Raw genomic sequence first — 19,682 nt, forward strand, 5'->3', positions numbered from 1 at the left:
TTTTTCCAGTCGAAAATCAAATATTGTTCAGTTTTTGCAAATTCTAGCGTTTTTACAATGGAGCGCACTTGTAATTTATTTTATTTTAAATTACTTTATTTTTCCTATTCGTCTTGGTGTTAAATCAGGGGTTTTGACGAAGATCCTTTTTCTAAGCTAATTTTCGACTTTGATCTGGAATGAAACACTTCGAGACATATTCTTTGTATAGTTTTTTTCATATAATTTTTAGCATTTTTATCGCCGAAGGACTCTATTTAAGCAATCTCACCAGAATACAATTTAAAAACCTTTAAAAACATTTTATTCGAAGATAAATTCTTTACAACACAAATTCAAAATATACAGTTTACATGGATGAATGAATAAATTGTGAACTTTCAAATTTTCACAAATTTCATTTCCAACTTGAATGGTCTTTTTCCAGCGCTGTATGGCATAAGCTCGGTAGTGGATAATTTGCCATGTTGTTCGAATTTGTAGCGAAGGAGAAGGTTACCGAAGATCTATAAAAAACAAATTAATTCAGAAACTCTTACCACTCCGTACCAAATACAATTCTGCTTTGGCTAAAGATTCACCCAAACAATTTCTCTTCCCAACTCCAAAAGGAATCACTTTCTGAAGAAGCTTCCCATCTCGAATGAATCTTTCCGGATTAAATTCTTGTGGGTTTTTGAAGACAGTTTCATTAACATGGAGAGCACTGAGTTGAGAAGTGACCAGAGCACCAGCATCAACTGGGTGACCTCCCATGTATGTGAACTCCTTATTGATTTTCCAGAAGCTGACGTTAAGAATGGATGCATGACGTTGAATTTCTCCAATCACTGCATTCACATAAGGAGTTGAGGTACGATCAGTAAGGCTAAGATGTCGAGAGCCATTTTCCGTTATTTTTAGTATTTCTTCTCTTGCTTTAATCATAACTTCTGGATGTAATAAAAGTTGATTGAAACCAGAAATAAGTGTAGTTGTAGTAGTTTCTTGGCCAGTCATCCACAAATCGATTATCATTGTTTTCAATGTTTCAATGCTGAAAGTTAGCAACTTATTAAAGAATTAAGATCAATATCAGATATCTTACTTGAAATCCTTGCTTTCTCCTTCTTTTTGAATTTTAAGTAAAAACGCGTCAGTGTAATCTTGCAGGTTGTTTTCATCAATTACATATTTCCCAGACTTAATAGATTCTACTCTGCAATATAAATTAATAATTTTGCATTTTCAAAAACAGTCTAGGCAAACCTTTTAATCGCTTCTGCAGCTGCGAAATTCTTTGCAGTCTCTTGAGCACTCCATATTTTATCGTAGCGATGCTTGAAAAATGTTTTCAAAAACCAAACGGGTGCAGTCATATCAAAAGGAGAAAAAGTTTCAAATGATGCATCCATTGTTTCCTTGATTTTTAAAAATTCATGTTTTGTGTCTTCTTCGAAGCGTTTTCCAACCAGAATACTGTTGATAATACTGCCCACAGTTAAATCGAAAAATTCAGAGGCATGTGTAATAGTGACACCATTGGTTGCCAATTTATCGATGTCGGAGCACCTGAACAAATAAATATAGTGTAGACTTTGATAATAACGAAAACCTCGCATCAAGTTCCTCCATAATTCGAGTTTCCATTATATCTTTACCAACTCCCATATTCCTAAATGCTTGAAGGGAGAATCGTCTCATTTCTTGCCAGTGATCACCGTTGGTAATCAAAACTCCAATATCGTCTGAAAACTCATAATTAATTTTTTGAGGAAAATGAGTTCTTACTTCTGACATCTCTCATAACCGGCGCATGAAATTTGTCCGCATATTTACCAGCATTCTTGACAAAAACTTCATGAGATGTCTCATAATCCGCAATGCTCACGTGGGGAATTGGTCCGACCCATAGTGTGAAAATATTACCGTACCTCTATAATCGAAACCGGCTAGATTGAAAGAAAAATAACAATTGAAACCTTTCTAAACAGGTCGAGAGTCGAAACAATGCCACCAGTTGACCATAGATAGTAGATAATTTGAGGTAAATTTCCAATTAATGGAAGAGAAATTGGACCTGGTGGTAGTCTTGATACTTTTTGATACTGCCTCACAATTAGGTATCCCAAAAGCACAGAAAAAAATAAAACAAAAAACATATTCTGATTTGATTTTTCGAAATCAGTGGACTGTTTTTATACAAAACATGCACACTGTCAGTTGACTGATAAAAAAGCTCTTATCAGTTATTTTCACTCAAAAATTCACAATTTATACATTCAGCACAACGTTTTTGATAGAAGGGTCGAATTAGGCGAATCGACTGATAGTAAGTTTGTTTGCAGAACTCTATTATTTCCCAAGAACAGATAATTTTCAAAACATACATTTTTCTTAACTATTCGGAGAAAAACAATTGATTTTTACAACAAAAAAAAATTGAATGTTCAATAATCTGAAATTAATAAAGGGAAGTTGCTTTGAAAAAAAAAAAAGAAGAATGATTCGCAAATTCGAGTAACCAGTGGGGCGCGGTTTCAGGACCTATACCTGTCGGCTTCACGCCAGCCTCTTTTCTCTTTTCAGCACTTTGGCGTGAACAGAGTTTTTGGGTTATTTGCACAATGCTGGTTAACGAGAGCCGCCTCGTTGTGTTTCATTTTAAATATATATATTTTGCGCAGTTTCTCATTTTTTAATTATTTTTTTGGTTTTTTTTCTAGACGAATTTGAACAATATTACCATTCATCCGCGGACTGATTCTTAGTTTTACAAAAAAGTTTCGAATAATTTTTTAGTTGTAGTTAGCAATTATTCAATTATTTAATAATTGTAATCAATGTAATTATTTGATAAGCATCATACTTAAATTTCTGGCAAGTCAAAAGCAAGTGTATCTATCGACTATTAATAAAAGTTGTAAGCAATTAAAGGTATTTTCCGATCTTTGTGTAACAGATTTCTTGGGATTAAAAGTTCCGGCATCAACATGTTGATTGATAGAAGGGATATATCTCAAACGACAAATCACAATGAATTTTGTGAAACAAACGTGCGATCCACAAGCAGACCAAATGTTTTTGAGCTATTCGAAGGTCGACGACAGTTGTTACAGGGTTCAGAATTTTCCTTTGAAACGTTTATAAACAGGGCAGCACAGGGAAAATGTTTAGTCTCGGCTTTTTTTATTTTCTATCACTCTCCTCACTAAACATTTCAATTTTTTTTTATTACAGAAGATGATAGGCTTTCTCAAGTTTGCCCTCATTGGTACTGTGCTATTAGGAGTGGCTAATGGAGCAAGTGTAGCTACTGCATCAGCAAAGGGCTCAAACTGCACTGTACAAGATGGATATGCTGCGCTTATGTGCCTTGTGGTGAGTAATTCGAATATAGTAATTATAATAAGAGCTCAGTTTCTTATAGTTTCGTTTTAATTGTTTCTAAATGCTAATTTTAGCGTCTCAGCGACTTCGCGGAAAAAGTTGACAATCTCGATATGAACGATAAAACAAAACTAAAAGAATTCAAGAGATCGTGTGATTCTCTTCACAGCTGTTATTCCAATCTTAACTGCACAACAAAAAGCGATGATGAAAAGGACAAATATGTTGAATCCATCAAACAGTACTGTGATGCTGTTGTATATGTCTCCGATGGGTTCTCCAAGTGTAGTGATAAACTGAATGAGAAAAAATCAAAATGCTTTGATGACTGGGACCCAATTCCAAACAAAATTCATTTGGAAGAAGATGAGGCTAAAATCGAGAAAATCAAAAATGAAGCCTGTAAGACGTATTTTGGAAAAGATGACTGCATGAAGAAGGAGATTACTGAAACATGTGGCAAAGAAGAATGGGATTCATTCCGCAAGGTAATTTTTCATTTTATTATCACTAAGCCTTGTTAATTTTCAGCAATTTGTCAATCTTTCCGGTGGACTTGTCAGCAAATGCGACTTCAGCAGATTTGAATAATTTTTATTTCTAGTTCCAATAAGTATTCGTCAATTGTAAAATTCTAAAGATGAAGATCCAGTAAATGTGTCACTACCAACACAACTTTTGGCACAAGCTCTTTGAAAATAGTTTTCCCACATAACATTTGAAAACCGAAATTTAACAGTTGGTGCTCAACGGATAAAACCCCGTTAAAAAAATATACTTATGAAAATATTATGATCAAGTTGAATGAAAAGCTTCAAATTGTCAATGATATATTTAAACATTTTTGAAACAATTTTTTCAAAAACTTCGCAAATCTGCTTTCGCAACTATTTTATAGTGGTGACCTAGTATGAAAATAAACTTTCAAGTGTCAAAAGTATAATTTGGAAGTCTGAAACTGCTTTGACTTTCTCTTCCTTATTAATAATGCGAATGGAATTCGGGAAGAAAATATATTAGTCAGTGCAGCTGAAAACTATGTATTTGAAAATATTTTTCTCATTTAATATTAACTCATTGTTAACAAGTCAGCTAATTAAATTCAATTTCAGTCGATTCACATTTTACTGACTCTCCAATGCTCTGCATCCCCCCACACAAGCTACTTCGATTCTCCAGAATTTTTGTCAGTTTCCCTGCATATTACAACATCACTTGCAACGCCAATTCACTTGATTGCGCTTTATATAATTTTACAAAAAACTCCAACGTATATGAAAACGGTAAAATGGTATTTGTTGAACTTACATCTGTGGATAGTTTTGTTCGACTATTCTGTGGGTTTTCTGTTTGAGCCAGTTTTGTTGTTACCTTGCTTAGCAGTGCTGCCACATGGAATTCTGTCTGTAGTAGGTGTACCAACTATATTTCAAGCCTTGATGGTTATATTTTTTCTCGGAAGTAAGCATATTATGATCAGATAACACCATTTATCACTTTTTCCAGACGTCCATGTTTCTATTACTGCAATTTTTGAAAGTCGTTTCTATCTATTTTGCTATTTCACTGGGAAGAAATATTGGTCTTGTTTACGCTGGATATGGTTAGCTGCTCATTATATTGTAATATTCGTTGTTTTGTGTTACGTTTCAACTTTAGTCCCAGATCAAGACTATGCATTGCGACAACTTTCAAAGGTACAATCTCAAAATTAATTGACTTAAATTCAAGTGTTTCAGAAAATATCATGCTTTCCCGATAGTTTTTATAAAAACACATTTGTGGTGGCTGATGATTCAAGTTTCCACGTATGCGCATGTTTCATCTTTTTTGTAGTCAGTTGTTTCGAAGTCTTAACATTTGTTATTTTCATATTTTGGACCTTCATGCAACAACAACGATGTTCTCGAAGAACACTTCACACTCAGAAAATGCTCTTCTTTGCATTGATTGTTCAAATGGGTGTTCCACTAGCCATGCTTATTGTACCACTTACATATGCCTTCATATCAGTTATTTCCTTATACTACAACCAAAAAGTTACTTATTTCTTTGTGATCATCGGATCTCTGCATGGTGTTGTCTCTGCGTTGGTGATGCTTTTCGTTCACAAGCCGTATCGAGATGCGTTGAAGAGTATGGTTACAATACTACAGCAAAGTAGCCGACAAAGGACAACTGGATATAATGTCACAAGTCCGAAAATTTTTCATCTTTAGCCATTTTCCGTATATTTAAATGAACTTAATATTTTTTAGCTAACATCACAATATGATTTTCGAGTCAAAACTAAGTATTAGGGTGTTCGATAAGTTTTTTCGTTTTTTCTCAATTTTGATTTTTTCTCAAATATTTTTTTGTGATTACATAGAAGTCAGTGAGTAATGAAAATTTTATAAATACCAACCAGTTCCGGCAACTTCCAGACTGCATCATCTGCCTTCGAGTGGACGAGAGGAAAAAATAATTTTTTCGATTTTTTTGGTTTTAGGTTTGAATGGAAATGTTAGTGTTTCATGCAGTTGTTGAGCATTTTAAAATGAACAAGTTATATGTAGACAGCTTTTTGGTATCTTTCACCGTTTAAAAGTTACATATCTGAGAAGCCTGCCAACTCGAACTTTTGGAGTTCTGAAAATTGGACGTTTGTCTGAATATCTATTTCTAGCAAATCTATCAAAAAATTTATAACTACAAAAATAATGACCAGTTATTTCTACACATTTTTGTAGTTGGTCATTTTAAGATATCTTCTTTAGCAACAGAGTTATCGCTCCTATAAGAAAAAAACCGAAAAATGAGATAATTTGATCGAAGAATGATAAAAATTCGTTGAAGAATTAAAAAACTTGTGCGGAAATTGTGTTTTTTTGTTTGATTTCTATAATATTACCATAATAAAAACATTAATATCCATAGAAAATCCATAGAAAACATTTTTTTCGGTTTTCAATTGAATTTTTTTCAATTAAATTATCAAATTTTTCAGTTTTTTTCTTATAGGAGCGATAACTCTGTTGCTATAAAAGATATCTTAAAATGACCAACTACAAAAATGTGTAGAAATAATTGGTCATTATTTTTGTAGTTATAAATTTTTTGATAGATTTGCTAGAAATCGAGATATTCAGACAAACGTCCAATTTTCAAAACTTTAAAAAATTCGAGTTGGCAGGCTTCTCCGATGTGTAACTTTTGAACGGTGAAAGATACCAAAAAGCCGTCTACACATAACTTGTTCATTTTAAAATGCTTAACATTTTTGTAGTTATTCATGAATATAAATCTGTCACGCAGTCCAAGATATACCCCTCTGAAGTAAAAATTGTCATTTTTGCTACTAATTTTCGGTACTTTTTCAAATTTTAAGATATCAAGGAGAGCTTTTCGTTGCCTGATATTTTTAATCTGCGTTATACAAAAGTTTTCCAACTGCGTGAAACACTAACATTTCCATTCAAACCTAAAACCAAACAAATCGAAAAAATTATTTTTTATTCTCGGCCACTCGAAGGCAGATGATGCAGTCTGGAAGTTGCCGGAACTGGTTGGTATTTATAAAATTTTCATTACTCACTGACTTCTATGTAATCACAAAAAAATATTTGAGAAAAAATCAAAATTGAGAAAAAACGAAAAAACTTATCGAACACCCTAATAGTAAGCAGGTGAAAAATGTGCAATATTAATATGCAATTGCAATTTCGTCTGCCATCTGTCTTCTTTCTGAAGTTAACAATGATAGCCGGAACATGGAGGAAATAACGAGAAAAATATGTTTCAACTTTTTGAAGTAACCAATTAGGTTAAACATACTTCCCACGACTGCTCTTCGTACAAATACCATCAGAAAAATAGTTTATTTGATATTGCTCTTTTTGTTCATAGCATTTTTCAAATATATTAGATTACCAATGCGGGAGTTCTAAAATATACAAAGAATTATATCTCAAACTGATGAACTGATACCCATGTTCAACACTGAGTTTTTGGGATAGAATGTGACAGAAAAACTGCCAGAATATCAACAGACATACATTAGATTTTGTCAAACAAACAAGCGCAAACCAAAATCACACAAAACTTTTTTCAGAGATACTTGAGGATTCACGACAGTTGCCCGAGTGTTCAATATCATCTTTTGAAACGTTGATACACATGACACCACTGTGGAAATTTTCAGTAATAGCTTTTTCCTGTCTGCCTTTATTAAATACTTCCAGATCATTTTTTAGAAAATGATTAGTTTTTTGAAATTTGCCTTGATTAGTTCTGTGCTGTTATGAGTGGCTGACACTGCTAGTGTAGTTACAGAAAAGAGCACCAACTGTTCTGTGGAAGCTGCTTATGAAACATTTATGTGTCTTGTGGTAAGTGATGTTCATTTTTTGAAAACTAACCTTTATTACCGTTCTAATTTTCAAATCTGTAATTTAGCGTCTGCGCGACTTTGGAGAAAAAGTAGACCAGCTCGATATGGATAAGAAAAATGAACTGAGGGAGTTTGAGAGATCTTGTGATTCTCTAAACACTTGCTTCTCTAGTCTCCGATGCCGGCCAAAATCCAATGTGAATGTGACAAGATGAATTGCTTCGTATTGTTGAAAAATATTGCGATGCTGTTGTGTACATCTACGAGGATTTTTCCAAATGTAGTGACAAGCTCACCGAAAAAAAGTCAGAGTGTTTCGACAACTGGGACCCTCTTCCAAATGGGATTCATACAGAAGAGGACGCAAAGAAGATTCAGAAAATGAGAGAAGAAGCATGTAAGACATATTTCGGAAAAGATGACTGCTTGAAGAAAGAGATTACGGAAACATGCGGTCAAAAAGAATGGAAAAAATTTCGTGAGGTATGGATATCAACAAGTTTTGTCTTTAAAACAAAATATCAATTTTCAGCATTTTGTCAATCTTTCCTACCAAATTGTTAGCAAATGTGACTTCAGCCGATTTGGATGAGCATGTGGATTTTGTAAAAAATGAACAAATTAGTTTTGATCAAACCCGGGAAAATTGTATTAACTATTAACTACAAAGAAAAAATATGTTTCAGAAACTTGAATTTGAGTTAACCTTCTCTTTGGAAGAAAAGTATTAAATTCCGATTTGATGAGAAATTGAAAAAATTGTAATTGTAAAAATAAAGGTATGATGAAGAAACATGAGCCTCTTATCTTTTTCATCACAGCCTGGTTGTTTGAAACTACGTAACTGTACTAGTTGTTTGATTTGTTTTTAATTTAGTCTGTCTTCCGAGGGGCATGCGGAAATTAATATGGTTCTCTTAAAAACAAATGGAGCTATAGCTATGTGTGCTCATTCGTATTTATGTCTCACTTAGGTTATTACGTTTTCAATTTCTTTTCTTTTTTTTTCAGTTTAGAAATTTTAATTTTTTGAATCTAACACAAATTTCTCAAGTTTAGCATGAATATAAGATGGGCTCATCGATATATTCCCGCGGCATTTGGATATTTGTCATTCGTTTTAAATCCCATACTTGGCTACCTAATTCTCACCGAGCCAAAATCCGCAACAATTGGAAAGTATCGATACTTAATTTTGTTCTTTGCGGTGTTTGACATGGTCTACTCAACAGTAGAGTTACTGGTACCACTGGTAAGATTACTAAGATAAAGATTCATTTCCAGAATTTTTTTTTACAGGGAATGCATGGAACTGGTTCAGCTTTTGTCACGTATCTCGCTCATGGACCATTTTTTGGAAAAGATGTGAGTTGTTAAAATGAACACTGAATGGTATTAACAAAATAATTAAAAATTCAGACTATTCGCCTTGCCCAGTTTGCAATTTCTGTCAGATGTGGTTTCATTGCATTGTCATATGGCATTCTCATCATTCACTTCATTTACCGCTACATCGCTCTTTTCAGGTATCTTGAAATGTTCAGCAATTTATCGATAATCTTTTAAAAATTTAGGCCTCAATTAATTGATGACGTGTTCCGGCCGATGGGAATATGTTGCATGATGACATTTTTCCTGGCCCACGGAGTTGCATGGACTGCCGTTTGCGAGCTGTGTCTGTACGCAAATGATGAAATCAGGGACTACATTCGAACGACTTTCAGAGATGAGTATGACGTCGACTCATATGACATTGCTTTCGTGGCTGCACTTTACATTGTTAGTCATTTCTATAATACAAATTTAATTGTGAATTTTTATATTTGAAGGATGGAAGCAATGAAACAAAAAACAAAAGTTGGGCTGGGATCTTTCTTCTTTTCAGCATTTCTTCGTTCGCTGTTTCGTTTTATTTAATTCTGGGAAGAAAGGTATGAATAAATCGGACAAGAACAAATTGTATCGTTATTTTTCAGATCGTTGTCAAACTGAGAACTCATACTGCACTCTCTCAACAAACTCGAAACATGCACAGGCAGCTCTTCCTAGTTTTGGCATTTCAAACAATCATCCCAGTTTGCATCTGTTTTTCTCCTTGTATGATGGCGTGGATTGGCCCAATGTTCTACTTGGATTTTGGAATGTGGGACAACTACTTTGGGGTCATCGCGTTTTCAGCTTTCCCATTCTTGGACCCTCTTGCTATAATCTGCCTGCTTCCGAACTACAGAACTCGTATAACCGGTGCATCCGTTTTCACATCAGTTTCTCCAGTGATGCCAATCAGTACTGTTCCACCTGTTTTAAATTAACAAACATACATATATTTTTACATATCCGAATAAATAGCTTCTTATATAACTTCTATAACATATGAACTAGTTAATTTTGAGCTGCTCGTCCAAAATGTTAGCTTATGCTCTGCTTCGGAGAGCTTGAAATATATCATAAAATTTGATTAGTCACAAAAAATTAACATGTCGCAATTTTTTTTTGTTGCATTTAGCAATGAATTCATTTTCAAATAATGCGCTCACAATATTGATTAGTTTTTTATTCACATACTTCTTTTTTTTTAACATCGTATGAGTAGACTTAAGAATTACAATAATGGTCAGCACCATACAAAAAAGCGTTGGTTTTTCCATCACAGAATTACGAAATAGATCAACATCAGATTTTTACAGTAATCCACCTTCGCAGTCGGAACTATACAGATAATAATTATTAATACAGCGTTTGGGGTATTGTTGTGTGCCAGCTTAAATAACATTTTTAATTAAAAAATATCATTACTTATCTACAAAAGAACCTGAGTGTTTGACCGTAGTCTGCGACGTCATACATCAGATAGAGACTGGAGTGTTGTGTCGCGCAAGTCATATTACGAGCTTTTGAAAAAAAAAACTTAAAATGAAGTTCTAGAAAATTTTTGGTGGGAAATTAAAACGGAGGAAAAGGATATTACGTAAAAATACAAAGAAAAACAAAATTAACAGATGGGATGAAAATCAAGAAAAAAATGGTTTCCCCTAGAGCTGGCAAAACGTACACACTGAACCGGTATGAACCGGACTTCCGGTTTCCGGATTGTTGGCGATACGGTGCTTGTTTTTGAGGTGTTACGGAGGTTTTCAACAATTTTTTGACAGTTCCCATAACTTAGCTATGATGTTTTAATCGTACAGTGCATTCGAAATCAACATAGCTCAATTTTTATCGTAATATACTTATGTCGGTGGAAGATCAGAATCGTTATTGTGAAAAATAACGTAGAATAGCCTAGGTCAGATAAGATGAAATTGTCAGTGATAATTATGCTTGTGCTCATTGGCACAAATCACAAAAAGAAAGGCACTTTGTGTGCATTTAGAATATATATGTCATATGCTCAGAATTATTATGTCTGAAAAATAGTACATCAAAACGTTTGGTTGTCATTTTAAACAAGAAGGGCAATTAAACTGGATTCCCAGGGTTCTTTTTTTTTAGATAAAAGGATTCTTTTAGCATTTATGATGTTGTAGTAATTTAATGCAATGGCTTTATTGTGAATGTATTACTAATTTTTCTCTAACTGATTTATTCAGTTGCTTTTAATTTCCTGTCGGTTTTCCAGTTTTCCCTCTTTCTAACAGTATAATTTCCAGTTTAACTATAAATAAGTAGTTTTAAAAATATATATTTTTCCAATTTGGTGGTAAAACTTTTTGTGGAAATTCCAATACTTGGGTTAACTACGCCAAAAATTTATTTCAGATCATTACGCTTGGAAGCTTGTAGAGTCATCGTGATACCTGCGTTGTAGCTCCTATTTTATATCTCTTTTTTTCTGTTTTTGCACATGTTCATCACTTTGGTTTAACACATTCCTAATCAATGTTTTTCTCTTTTCGGTATTATATTTTTACTACTTCAGTCAGTTTCCATGTGGATTGCTTTTCAATTCATTTGAATTAATTCTTGTTATTGTATTTTTGTTGTCAAGAAACAGTTTTCCGTGAATAGCTTCGTTAATCTTTGGTCTTCACAATGTAGGTACGTACGGTGTTTTTCTGTAATAACATTCATTTTGAAATGACTGTAGACATTTGTCTAGCATCCCCAAAAAATTGAATAAATCGTAGTTTTGTGGACCCACTGTAATTGTTTTTATTATTCCGTTTTTGTTATTTTGAGTAAAAAAATATTTTATAAGCTTCCTTATTCAGTACAATTGAGTCTGGAAAATATTGTCTATTTCACTGAATTGTCCATTAAATTTCTAGTTAAGACTCACTCGATTCGACGCAAGACCACCAAGAAATCACATTTTCTTGTAATTCCGTAAAATTAAGTGTTATTCAGTACAATTTGCAGGGTCTGATAATTTTTGTGTCTTCCTGGAAAGTCTAATATCTAGTTATGACTCATTTAAATTTCACCAAACACCACGAAAAATAACATTTTACTTGTGACTTTTAGAATTGATACTACAAATGTGTGCGATATCAGTTATTCAATCTAGTGAGATACAACTCTTTTGTCAGACATCTCGCCATGCTACAAAAGATACAAAAGCATATTTTTAATCCATTGAAATCAGTATAAAACCACACAAGATTTACGTTGTTTTTCAGTTAAGACAATGGATCCAGCAAAAGAAGTGGCACTCGTCCTTCTACCTGTGAGTTTTCGAAATGAGTCATTTTTTAATAGTATTTTGTTAAAATTGAAATTTTCATGTAAAGCCGAGGAAAGTTGACTTTAAATTTGATAAACCCTAACAATTTTAGGTGACAATTTTCGGGTCAATCTTGAACTGGTCAGTGTTCTACTCTTTTTGTAAGCTGCCTGTCTTTAAAAACGCATTTGGCATCCTTTCTGCGAATCAAGCCTTTGCCGATGCTCTCCACTCTACCACATTTTTATTGTATTTTTGTCCAATGGTCTTATTGTAAGTGACTAGGTCTCAAATGTACGGCTATTTGAATTTCATTTTCAGTGACCAATCCACAATGAAGCAATATTCTCATCATTGTGGTTTCTTCATCCTCTTCCTATCCGAGTTTTCAATCCTCACTCATTTCATTATTTCGATAAACCGAGCGTTTGCTGTCTGGGCTCCTTACAGATACGAGACTTTGTTCAGCGTTAGAAATACTAAAATTTTAAAATTTATTGTATGGATTTTTATTTCATTTGTTGCAATTTTGTTTTACGAAAGTGAGTGTCTTCTAAAAATCACTTAGTTTTTTATTGTATTGTTTCAGAGTTCTGCTACATCTATTATGACAGTGCATCCCGTTTTTTTGTATTCACTGCGACAGAGTTTTGTGGTGTCATTGCATGGTATGGTGACTTTTTGAAGAATGCAGCTATTGTAATTGCAACTGTTTCTTTGGATATCATAACCGTTTTGAGAGTCCGTCATATTACTAAAAAGGTTAGTCAGATTTGAATACAATTACTAAAAAAGATTGAATTTTCAGATAAGTGGAGCAATGAGTGAAGAAGCCCAGAATAACATTTCCGCCCGTGATATTCGATTTTTGAAACAAGCTGTTGCTCAAGCCACTGTGTTTCTCTGTGAACTCACCACTTACTTTTTCTTTCCACTTTATTTTGAGAATTACTGGATATTGTTCTTTGGTACTTCTTTTGCATGGGTGGGAATTCATGCAGCAGATGGGTAAGATATACAAGAATTTTTAGATTTTCGCAAAACTGAAAATTTCAGAATTATTGTGGTCGTTTGCCATCCCGAAGTTCGAAGTTTCCTTTTGGGCAAGAAAGTCAGTCAAGTACATTCAGTGTCTATCCGAACAACTACAGCTAAATAAATATTTTCTTCATGACCCACCTCTTTTCCGCCTAACCTGTGATTTTTCAAATAAATTTTATCATCAGTTAAAACTTATCGTTTTGAAAACAAATTCCAAGGATACAATCATTTCAGTTTTTTGTTTGAATCAAAATTGGAAACCCAAAATCAAACGATTAAACGCTGACGTGTGATGTCGTCAACTAACAAAGAATACCCAAATAGATTACTGAAATATATTTGTTTTTGTACACTCCATACGTGATAAAATTTGAAATTTTACAGACACCTAAAATACGCTTGACGACTCGCGTGTTCTGAATTATGCACAGAATTGGCAAAACTATGTTAAGATGAAAGAATTCAACGAAGCGCATTTTCTTAAATTTTTACAAGGTTGAATGTGGTAAAATGAGTGGAAAAATTTAAGAGTGTACTGTGGTATTTGCCTTATTCAGAAATGATTTTCAATTATCCCCGTTGGTGAAATTCCACCTTTTGAAACTATTATAGTTTTACCTAACAATTTTTTGGTAAGAAGACACACTATTATGCCAACGAGCCTGTCTTTTCTATGTCTGCTTACCTGCCTAATTTCTGTATTTTTGTGTGATTGCAGATTCACCGTGTTGTCTCATTCAGTAATCATCAAACCTTTTTCAATTTAATTTTTAAAGCTTTGAAATGTGTTTATATCAATTTTATCTTGTTTACACTCTCCAACATTCTAGACAAAATTGTAGACAATAGCTCCTGTCTATAAATTCCCAAAATAATCATTCGGCTATAAAATCATCGAAAAATAAAAATAAACGTAATAACTTCCTACAAACATGGATGTTTTTTATAAAACCGCGTTTGCTTTGCTTCCAGTGAGTTACAATAAAACAAAATTTAATATCAACTGAAAAACAAGAAATGGATAAAAAATTGAACAGTTTATATTGCTCACTTTAGAAAACAATGCTTTCCTTAAATGTTCAGACTAATATCAATTTTTTCAATTGTGCTCAGCGGCTTTGTGAACGATTTGTTTCATACTTCATTCTATATTCTGAGTAATGTGACTGGGTCGATCAGAATTAGATAATAATCCTAAATGTGTAGTTCTTTAATAAATTTCAGTTATCATTTCTTGGATTTCTGGCTAATTGGTGTGTGTTCTATTGCTTTATCCGATTAAAAGAGTTTCATCATTCGTTTGGATACCTTTCCGCAAGTCAAGCTTTGATCGATGCGATATACTCTTCGACGTTCCTATTCTATGTCTGTCCGATGGTTTTACTGTAAGACAAACTTAAATTCAATTCATTAAACTTTGCCCAACTTGCAGTAAATTTGAATTTACAAAGGTATATTCTTCTTATGCCGGTTTCATTGCTTTATTATGCTACGAACTATCTGTTTTTACCCATTTGGCAATTTCTTTTAACAGGTTAACTGCTGTCTGGATGCCAAAGAGCTACCAAGTAATATTCAGTGGGAATAATACAATTTCCATTATTCTGGGAATTTGGGTTATTATCACTGTGATGGATTATTGCTTGTACGAATGTAAGTAGGGAAAGTTGTACTGTCTTAGAAACAAGCACTGTAGGCGTTGTGTCTTGAAAAGAAAATATGCGGATTAATTTGATGGAGTAAACGCGGAATTAAACTTCTTTTTTTTTGTAATGGTTTCTCTTCTAGGCCTCTGTCACATATACTTCAATTTTCAAACTATTTCGTTTGAATTCACCGATACTGAAATTTGCGGATTAGTTTCCTGATATGGTGACTTTGTGAAAAATGGCTGCACTATCTCCAGTGGAGTTCGAAGAGTACGGTCTAGAGCAAACGTAAGCAGATCTACCCAAAAACAATTAAACCGCCGGGAGAAACGATTTATCAGACAGACCGTTTTTCAAGGGTCTATTTTTATGTTTGAACTGTTGAGCTATATTTTTACTCCACAATTAACAAACAACTCTACTGTAATATTTCTCGGGACATCGTTTTGTTTTGTTGCTATTCACGTTTTAGACGGGTAAGAATAGATCTAAGATAGACATATCAAAAAATCACAATATATTTTAGTGTTATTGTGGTTGTCTGTAATCCAGAAATTAGAAAATTGGTATTCTGCACCAATAAGTCTACGCTATCATCGTCTGGACAAAGATCATGATTTCAGGGCATTTTATCATTAAAGTGAAGATCTTATTCGCAAACATGACCAGTTTATGTTGGGTGAATTTGAAATAAATAATTTAAACAAGATCAAGTTCAAATGTCTTAAAAACTTCTTACGAATATAAACAAACAAAACTTTAGAAAAAACTTCAAAAAATAGCAACAGGATTATTCGGCATATAAGACACATGAATCCTTGAATCCACGACGGACTTGGATATACCAAAAAGTTTCAAAATTGCTTTTCTGAAAGATTACATTTGTTAAAGAAGAAAATTATAGTGACACCTGTAATCGGGAGTTCTCCAAAAGTAAATAAAAACATTGAGAGAAGAATTAGAAAGGACGAGCCATCCAGATAACTTCTGAATAATAAATGCATGAATATCGTCAGCTTGTAAAAACTTCAAAAAAAAAAGAATGTATAATAACAACTTCAGTTAAATTACCTGAGACAAAAACATCCCACAAAGCCCAAGAGTCCAAGTACAAACGTAGAATGCGATGACTATCAGCATTGACTTCATAATTCGATCGACTGATTTTGCAGTTTTCATATGAACGGTACTTTCTTAAGAAAAAAAAAATTTTGTTGTAAAAATTCAGGTCTTACTTTTTAAAGTTTGGAAATTTATATGAGCCAAGCTGTAAACAAAAATTACAGCCACAGTTATGAAAAAATTCATGAACTGCCAAATTTTAAATGGGATACCGTGAAGTGCAGTGCTCAGGAGACAATTAGTTACCACTTCATCTTTAAAAAAGGATTATTTACAATTACACATTTTTTATTTGGAAAACATACCTGAATAAAAAACAAACTTGCAAAACGTGACTAGTAAGGAAATCAAAGCACACAAGGTAACCATTAAGTAATAGTAATTGATTGAAAGCTTTGCATATCTGGAAACCGCATTAAAATATAATCAGTATAATCAGAACTTCGTAGATGGTTCATAAAGTGTTCAAATTCTTTTAAACTTTTTTTTAAATGAAAAGGTTTTCATAGATTTTTCAAGAGAAAACCAAAAATCTTGATTTTTGATTATAATTTTCACACAGGTATCTGGCAACTTGTATTTTTTGGTATACTGGCACATTTTTTGTTGATTTTATCTGATCTTTTCCAAACTCTCCCGTTACTTTCTATTTTCTAAAAAAACGAGTTGTCAGTTTTACTAGAGAGGGGGGAATGATGCAAACTTTCAAAATTCAATCAAAAAACATTGAAACAAATGTTTTTTTTTTCATTCAGTTTCTGTACTTTTCTGAGAGCCCTGTGCTCCATCCAATGCCCACTATAAGTATCACTTTCAGAACGTTGAAAATTAAAAGTAAAAACATCCAAAGCTTACTTTCCCGGATACACGATCACATATACTCTATCGATTCCAATAAAAAGTGCCAATAGACTTTGCATGTTCATAGCGAAAATTCCATAAATTGAGATGAGAAAACACGTGGATGAGCTCATTACTGATTCATTGATCAAAATCATCACTCTCAATTGAGCCTTAATGGTTTTTCATTTTGAATTATACAATTTAATAGCCTTACCGCATAAATACAATATACAAAATTGAAACAAGCCATGAGTGCAATAAGAATATAACAACGGGAATGTAAACATTTATTTGTAATAGTTATTAGAATTATTGTAAAGTTTCCAAGAATACCGATAATAGCTAGAGCTATGTAACTAATAACTACATAAAGAGGAAATTCCAGTTTATACATGTTTTCAATTAAAAATAATTAAATATAGCACGTATAGTTAATTATTTGAGAGGTTAAATCATTGATCAAATAAAAAGTAGTATTCCGTAAATTGTCAGAATCAAAGAGATATCAGACATAATATCACAATATGAGCCTAATGACGGCTTTTAAGATCTCCCAAGTGAGTTGATTAATTATTATTTATATTATTCATTTCTAGACACTTCTCATTGTCTGACTAGATATATAATGTAGCCCAACAAGTTTAAGTTCCTTTGTGACGTTGCGAACAAAACTAATATTCATTTGGAAGCAAGACAGAACGAAAAAAATTCAGAACACTTCAGAAAACCGATTTCAAAAATTAAACAAATTGATGTGCACAGTCCGACAGAGAGTAGACTTTATTGTCCGGAGTAGGAATCAGATGTTTTGTGAATTGACTTCGAACGAATGGAGCTGTAGATATCAGGTCGGTGCTTTTTGAGAATTTTCCCAGTAGTCTGAAAACGCATAGTTTCAAGTCAGAACTTTTCAGCTTACGCTAGAGGATCTTGATTGCATTCTGGATACAAGAATCCGAAGCTCGAATACTTCTGCCAGTTTGGAATATTATTGAGAAGGTCTGCCAGAAGAACCACAGCGGCTTCTAGACAATCTGCGTAGAAGGGTGCTGAGCTCAACTTGTTTTGGGATACAATTCGAATTGTTCCATAGCCCACGATTTTACCAGTGTCGTCAAGGACTACCTACGAAAATTAGAAAAAAAAACGTTGTCGGCGGATCTTACAAAGGTCTTACTCTTGTGAACGTATCCGACAAGTTGAACCAGGCCGTCATGATTTTCTTTCGATCTCGAATACAAATTGTACGGTCGTATGCGGTCAAAGCATCGTAGTCGACTTCCGACCAATGCTATTATAATTACAAATTGATTATGAATTTTTAAAGTAAAAAATACCTTGGTCGAAAACTTTTTAGAAACTTCTCCAGGAATTACGACGTCTTCCATTTTCAAACTGCTGAACAAATGCCAGTGCTCTGGATATTTGTCAAATCCATGTTCTGTTGCATATTTGGCCGACATTTTCACGGCTGAAAATAGAAAAATATCCAATGCTCAGTTCTAGAATTGTATCAAACCTCCCGTGAGAGTAGCGTTATCATTTTCCCCAATCATGTCCATAACTTTCTGGAAAATTGGTTTTGCAAGGCCTTGTCCTCTATATTTTTGAACACAATAGAATAGACCAATGGAATAAAGTGGTCCGTCATCTCCGTCCCAACGAGCCAAAGAAACCGAGGCGACAAGATTAGTTGTTCCTGAAAATGCCTCTTAAATTTAGATTACATATGTATATAATTACACACACCCTTCTCAACAACAGTAACCAACCAAAACTTATCATAACTTGTAGACCAAAATTTGTAGTCACCCAGTTGAAATGGCCAACCTTCAGTTTCGCCACTCTGAATTCAATAAACACATAATTTGAAATTGTCCACTGTGAATAAACTTACCAACTTAACAATTAGTTCGAAAACCTCCTGTGGAGGGTTAACAAGAGTTTCGAATTCAGGCATTTCTTTTGGCTGCTGCAATGTTGATCAACTTGAAAAGAAAGAAATAGATAATTGTAGACCACGAGAAAGTAAATAACAGGTAAAAACGATAAACTATTGAAACCACAAACACGAGAGTGGAGAGAATTTGGAGACTGTTTGGGAGAGAGTAAATCAAGCGTGAAACACGAATTAGTTGTGTTGTTTTCAATCAAGTCGGGTAATATACGTTATTGGAAAAAGTATTACAAATAATATTTCAATTACAAATACGTGCTCAAACTGCTCACTGACAAAAGATTTTTAGTGCGTTCAAAATTCAATCACAACTGCTATTTCTGAATTTCATAATTTGAAACATTGAAAACTTAAGCTTAATTCAATTGAATTTTAAACATTTCAAAGTGCTTTCAATTTTTAAGGTGAAAATCAATGCTAGCAGGAGAGACTATCTGAAAATGCATTTTCGCATCTATTTATACTGTGCGGAACTCGGCTACAAAATTCAAAATTCATAATTCACTTTGAAACAGAGATACGATGAAAAATGAGTTCAAAAAATCAGCGCCGTACTCATGAACTGATAGGTAGTGTCTAAAACTTGAAAGTTTTGGAACATAAGACGAGTTATTTGTGAGAACTCAACAACAATCCTAAAGTTTTCAAGAGTATATTAACTTTTTG

The 19,682-nt window shown here is 33.4% G+C and overlaps 6 protein-coding genes and 2 pseudogenes across 9 annotated transcripts; 5 read left to right on the forward strand and 3 right to left on the reverse strand.

Moving 5' to 3' along the window:
* Nucleotides 1-287: 287 nt before the first annotated feature.
* cyp-35A2 (CYtochrome P450 family) lies at nucleotides 288-2,151 on the reverse strand. Its single transcript, NM_072479.7, has 7 exons — nucleotides 1,962-2,151; nucleotides 1,771-1,915; nucleotides 1,595-1,727; nucleotides 1,249-1,551; nucleotides 1,088-1,198; nucleotides 550-1,036; nucleotides 288-506 (listed from the first exon to the last, which is right to left on the reverse strand). Exons 1-7 carry the CDS (start codon nucleotides 2,139-2,141, stop codon nucleotides 381-383), a joined length of 1,485 nt encoding a protein of 494 aa, NP_504880.2. The 5' UTR covers nucleotides 2,142-2,151; the 3' UTR covers nucleotides 288-380.
* Nucleotides 2,152-3,219: 1,068 nt separating this feature from the next.
* Nucleotides 3,220-4,028, forward strand: exc-13 (Excretory canal abnormal exc-13). The gene is made up of 3 exons (NM_072480.7): nucleotides 3,220-3,360; nucleotides 3,444-3,857; nucleotides 3,901-4,028. Exons 1-3 carry the CDS (start codon nucleotides 3,223-3,225, stop codon nucleotides 3,958-3,960), a joined length of 612 nt encoding a protein of 203 aa, NP_504881.3. The 5' UTR covers nucleotides 3,220-3,222; the 3' UTR covers nucleotides 3,961-4,028.
* A 474-nt stretch (nucleotides 4,029-4,502) lies between these two features.
* On the forward strand, nucleotides 4,503-5,588 carry srh-189 (annotated as a pseudogene). Its single transcript has 3 exons — nucleotides 4,503-4,830; nucleotides 4,876-5,066; nucleotides 5,109-5,588. Coding segments are annotated over exons 1-3 (999 nt in total).
* A 2,088-nt stretch (nucleotides 5,589-7,676) lies between these two features.
* Nucleotides 7,677-10,100, forward strand: srj-14 (Serpentine Receptor, class J). 2 transcript variants are annotated; one of them, NM_072483.6, is made up of 8 exons: nucleotides 7,677-7,739; nucleotides 7,807-8,224; nucleotides 8,274-8,993; nucleotides 9,041-9,106; nucleotides 9,161-9,267; nucleotides 9,316-9,520; nucleotides 9,571-9,672; nucleotides 9,718-10,100. In NM_072483.6, the coding sequence occupies exons 3-8, from the start codon at nucleotides 8,802-8,804 to the stop codon at nucleotides 10,051-10,053; spliced, it is 1,008 nt and encodes a 335-aa protein (NP_504884.1). In that variant the 5' UTR covers nucleotides 7,677-7,739; nucleotides 7,807-8,224; nucleotides 8,274-8,801; the 3' UTR covers nucleotides 10,054-10,100. The 2 variants fall into 2 exon arrangements, 1 of the variants encoding a protein (NP_504884.1); NR_131691.1 differs by having other exon boundaries at nucleotides 7,728-7,739; nucleotides 9,718-10,053.
* A 2,258-nt stretch (nucleotides 10,101-12,358) lies between these two features.
* srx-56 (G-protein coupled receptors family 1 profile domain-containing protein) lies at nucleotides 12,359-13,621 on the forward strand. Its single transcript, NM_072484.5, has 6 exons — nucleotides 12,359-12,407; nucleotides 12,517-12,677; nucleotides 12,726-12,946; nucleotides 12,994-13,166; nucleotides 13,213-13,412; nucleotides 13,461-13,621. The coding sequence occupies exons 1-6, from the start codon at nucleotides 12,369-12,371 to the stop codon at nucleotides 13,561-13,563; spliced, it is 897 nt and encodes a 298-aa protein (NP_504885.2). The 5' UTR covers nucleotides 12,359-12,368; the 3' UTR covers nucleotides 13,564-13,621.
* Nucleotides 13,622-14,377: 756 nt separating this feature from the next.
* Nucleotides 14,378-15,711, forward strand: srx-57 (annotated as a pseudogene). The gene is made up of 5 exons: nucleotides 14,378-14,416; nucleotides 14,670-14,830; nucleotides 14,878-15,100; nucleotides 15,236-15,571; nucleotides 15,622-15,711. Coding segments are annotated over exons 1-5 (849 nt in total).
* Nucleotides 15,712-15,865: 154 nt separating this feature from the next.
* srsx-24 (G-protein coupled receptors family 1 profile domain-containing protein) lies at nucleotides 15,866-17,453 on the reverse strand (the record flags this gene model as incomplete). Its single annotated transcript, NM_072486.1, has 7 exons — nucleotides 15,866-15,962; nucleotides 16,005-16,120; nucleotides 16,166-16,287; nucleotides 16,330-16,470; nucleotides 16,522-16,619; nucleotides 17,072-17,229; nucleotides 17,274-17,453. The coding sequence occupies 7 exons, from the start codon at nucleotides 17,451-17,453 to the stop codon at nucleotides 15,866-15,868; spliced, it is 912 nt and encodes a 303-aa protein (NP_504887.1).
* A 260-nt stretch (nucleotides 17,454-17,713) lies between these two features.
* Nucleotides 17,714-19,077, reverse strand: C03G6.17 (DUF1248 domain-containing protein). Its single transcript, NM_072487.7, has 7 exons — nucleotides 18,957-19,077; nucleotides 18,809-18,905; nucleotides 18,579-18,758; nucleotides 18,397-18,530; nucleotides 18,237-18,350; nucleotides 17,979-18,184; nucleotides 17,714-17,938 (listed from the first exon to the last, which is right to left on the reverse strand). The coding sequence occupies exons 1-7, from the start codon at nucleotides 19,017-19,019 to the stop codon at nucleotides 17,800-17,802; spliced, it is 933 nt and encodes a 310-aa protein (NP_504888.2). The 5' UTR covers nucleotides 19,020-19,077; the 3' UTR covers nucleotides 17,714-17,799.
* Nucleotides 19,078-19,682: the final 605 nt, after the last annotated feature.

Source organism: Caenorhabditis elegans, chromosome V (assembly GCF_000002985.6).
Source record: "Caenorhabditis elegans chromosome V".
In the NCBI taxonomy this organism is placed as follows: Eukaryota; Metazoa; Nematoda; class Chromadorea; order Rhabditida; family Rhabditidae; genus Caenorhabditis; species Caenorhabditis elegans.

What these genes read in the sequence shown, in the direction of transcription:
- srx-56 (NM_072484.5), top strand. Translation starts at nt 12,369, where the DNA reads ATGGATCCAGCAAAAGAAGTGGCACTCGTCCTTCTACCT. An exon ending in TGGCACTCGTCCTTCTACCT is followed by an intron (nt 12,408 to 12,516) that starts GTGAGTTTTCGA and finishes TAACAATTTTAG; the next exon opens with GTGACAATTTTCGGGTCAAT. An exon ending in TGCAATTTTGTTTTACGAAA is followed by an intron (nt 12,947 to 12,993) that starts GTGAGTGTCTTC and finishes GTATTGTTTCAG; the next exon opens with AGTTCTGCTACATCTATTAT.
- exc-13 (NM_072480.7), top strand. Translation starts at nt 3,223, where the DNA reads ATGATAGGCTTTCTCAAGTTTGCCCTCATTGGTACTGTGCTATTAGGA. An exon ending in CTGCGCTTATGTGCCTTGTG is followed by an intron (nt 3,361 to 3,443) that starts GTGAGTAATTCG and finishes TGCTAATTTTAG; the next exon opens with CGTCTCAGCGACTTCGCGGA. An exon ending in AATGGGATTCATTCCGCAAG is followed by an intron (nt 3,858 to 3,900) that starts GTAATTTTTCAT and finishes GTTAATTTTCAG; the next exon opens with CAATTTGTCAATCTTTCCGG.
- srj-14 (NM_072483.6), top strand. Translation starts at nt 8,802, where the DNA reads ATGAATATAAGATGGGCTCATCGATATATTCCCGCGGCATTTGGATAT. An exon ending in TCGTGGCTGCACTTTACATT is followed by an intron (nt 9,521 to 9,570) that starts GTTAGTCATTTC and finishes TTATATTTGAAG; the next exon opens with GATGGAAGCAATGAAACAAA. An exon ending in ATTTAATTCTGGGAAGAAAG is followed by an intron (nt 9,673 to 9,717) that starts GTATGAATAAAT and finishes GTTATTTTTCAG; the next exon opens with ATCGTTGTCAAACTGAGAAC.
- cyp-35A2 (NM_072479.7), bottom strand. Translation starts at nt 2,141, where the DNA reads ATGTTTTTTGTTTTATTTTTTTCTGTGCTTTTGGGATACCTAATTGTG. An exon ending in CTCTCGACCTGTTTAGAAAG is followed by an intron (nt 1,916 to 1,961) that starts GTTTCAATTGTT and finishes TTTCGATTATAG; the next exon opens with AGGTACGGTAATATTTTCAC. An exon ending in CCAAAGCAGAATTGTATTTG is followed by an intron (nt 507 to 549) that starts GTACGGAGTGGT and finishes TGTTTTTTATAG; the next exon opens with ATCTTCGGTAACCTTCTCCT.
- C03G6.17 (NM_072487.7), bottom strand. Translation starts at nt 19,019, where the DNA reads ATGCCTGAATTCGAAACTCTTGTTAACCCTCCACAGGAGGTTTTCGAA. An exon ending in CTAAAAAGTTTTCGACCAAG is followed by an intron (nt 18,351 to 18,396) that starts GTATTTTTTACT and finishes TAATTATAATAG; the next exon opens with CATTGGTCGGAAGTCGACTA. An exon ending in TGTCGGATACGTTCACAAGA is followed by an intron (nt 18,185 to 18,236) that starts GTAAGACCTTTG and finishes TAATTTTCGTAG; the next exon opens with GTAGTCCTTGACGACACTGG.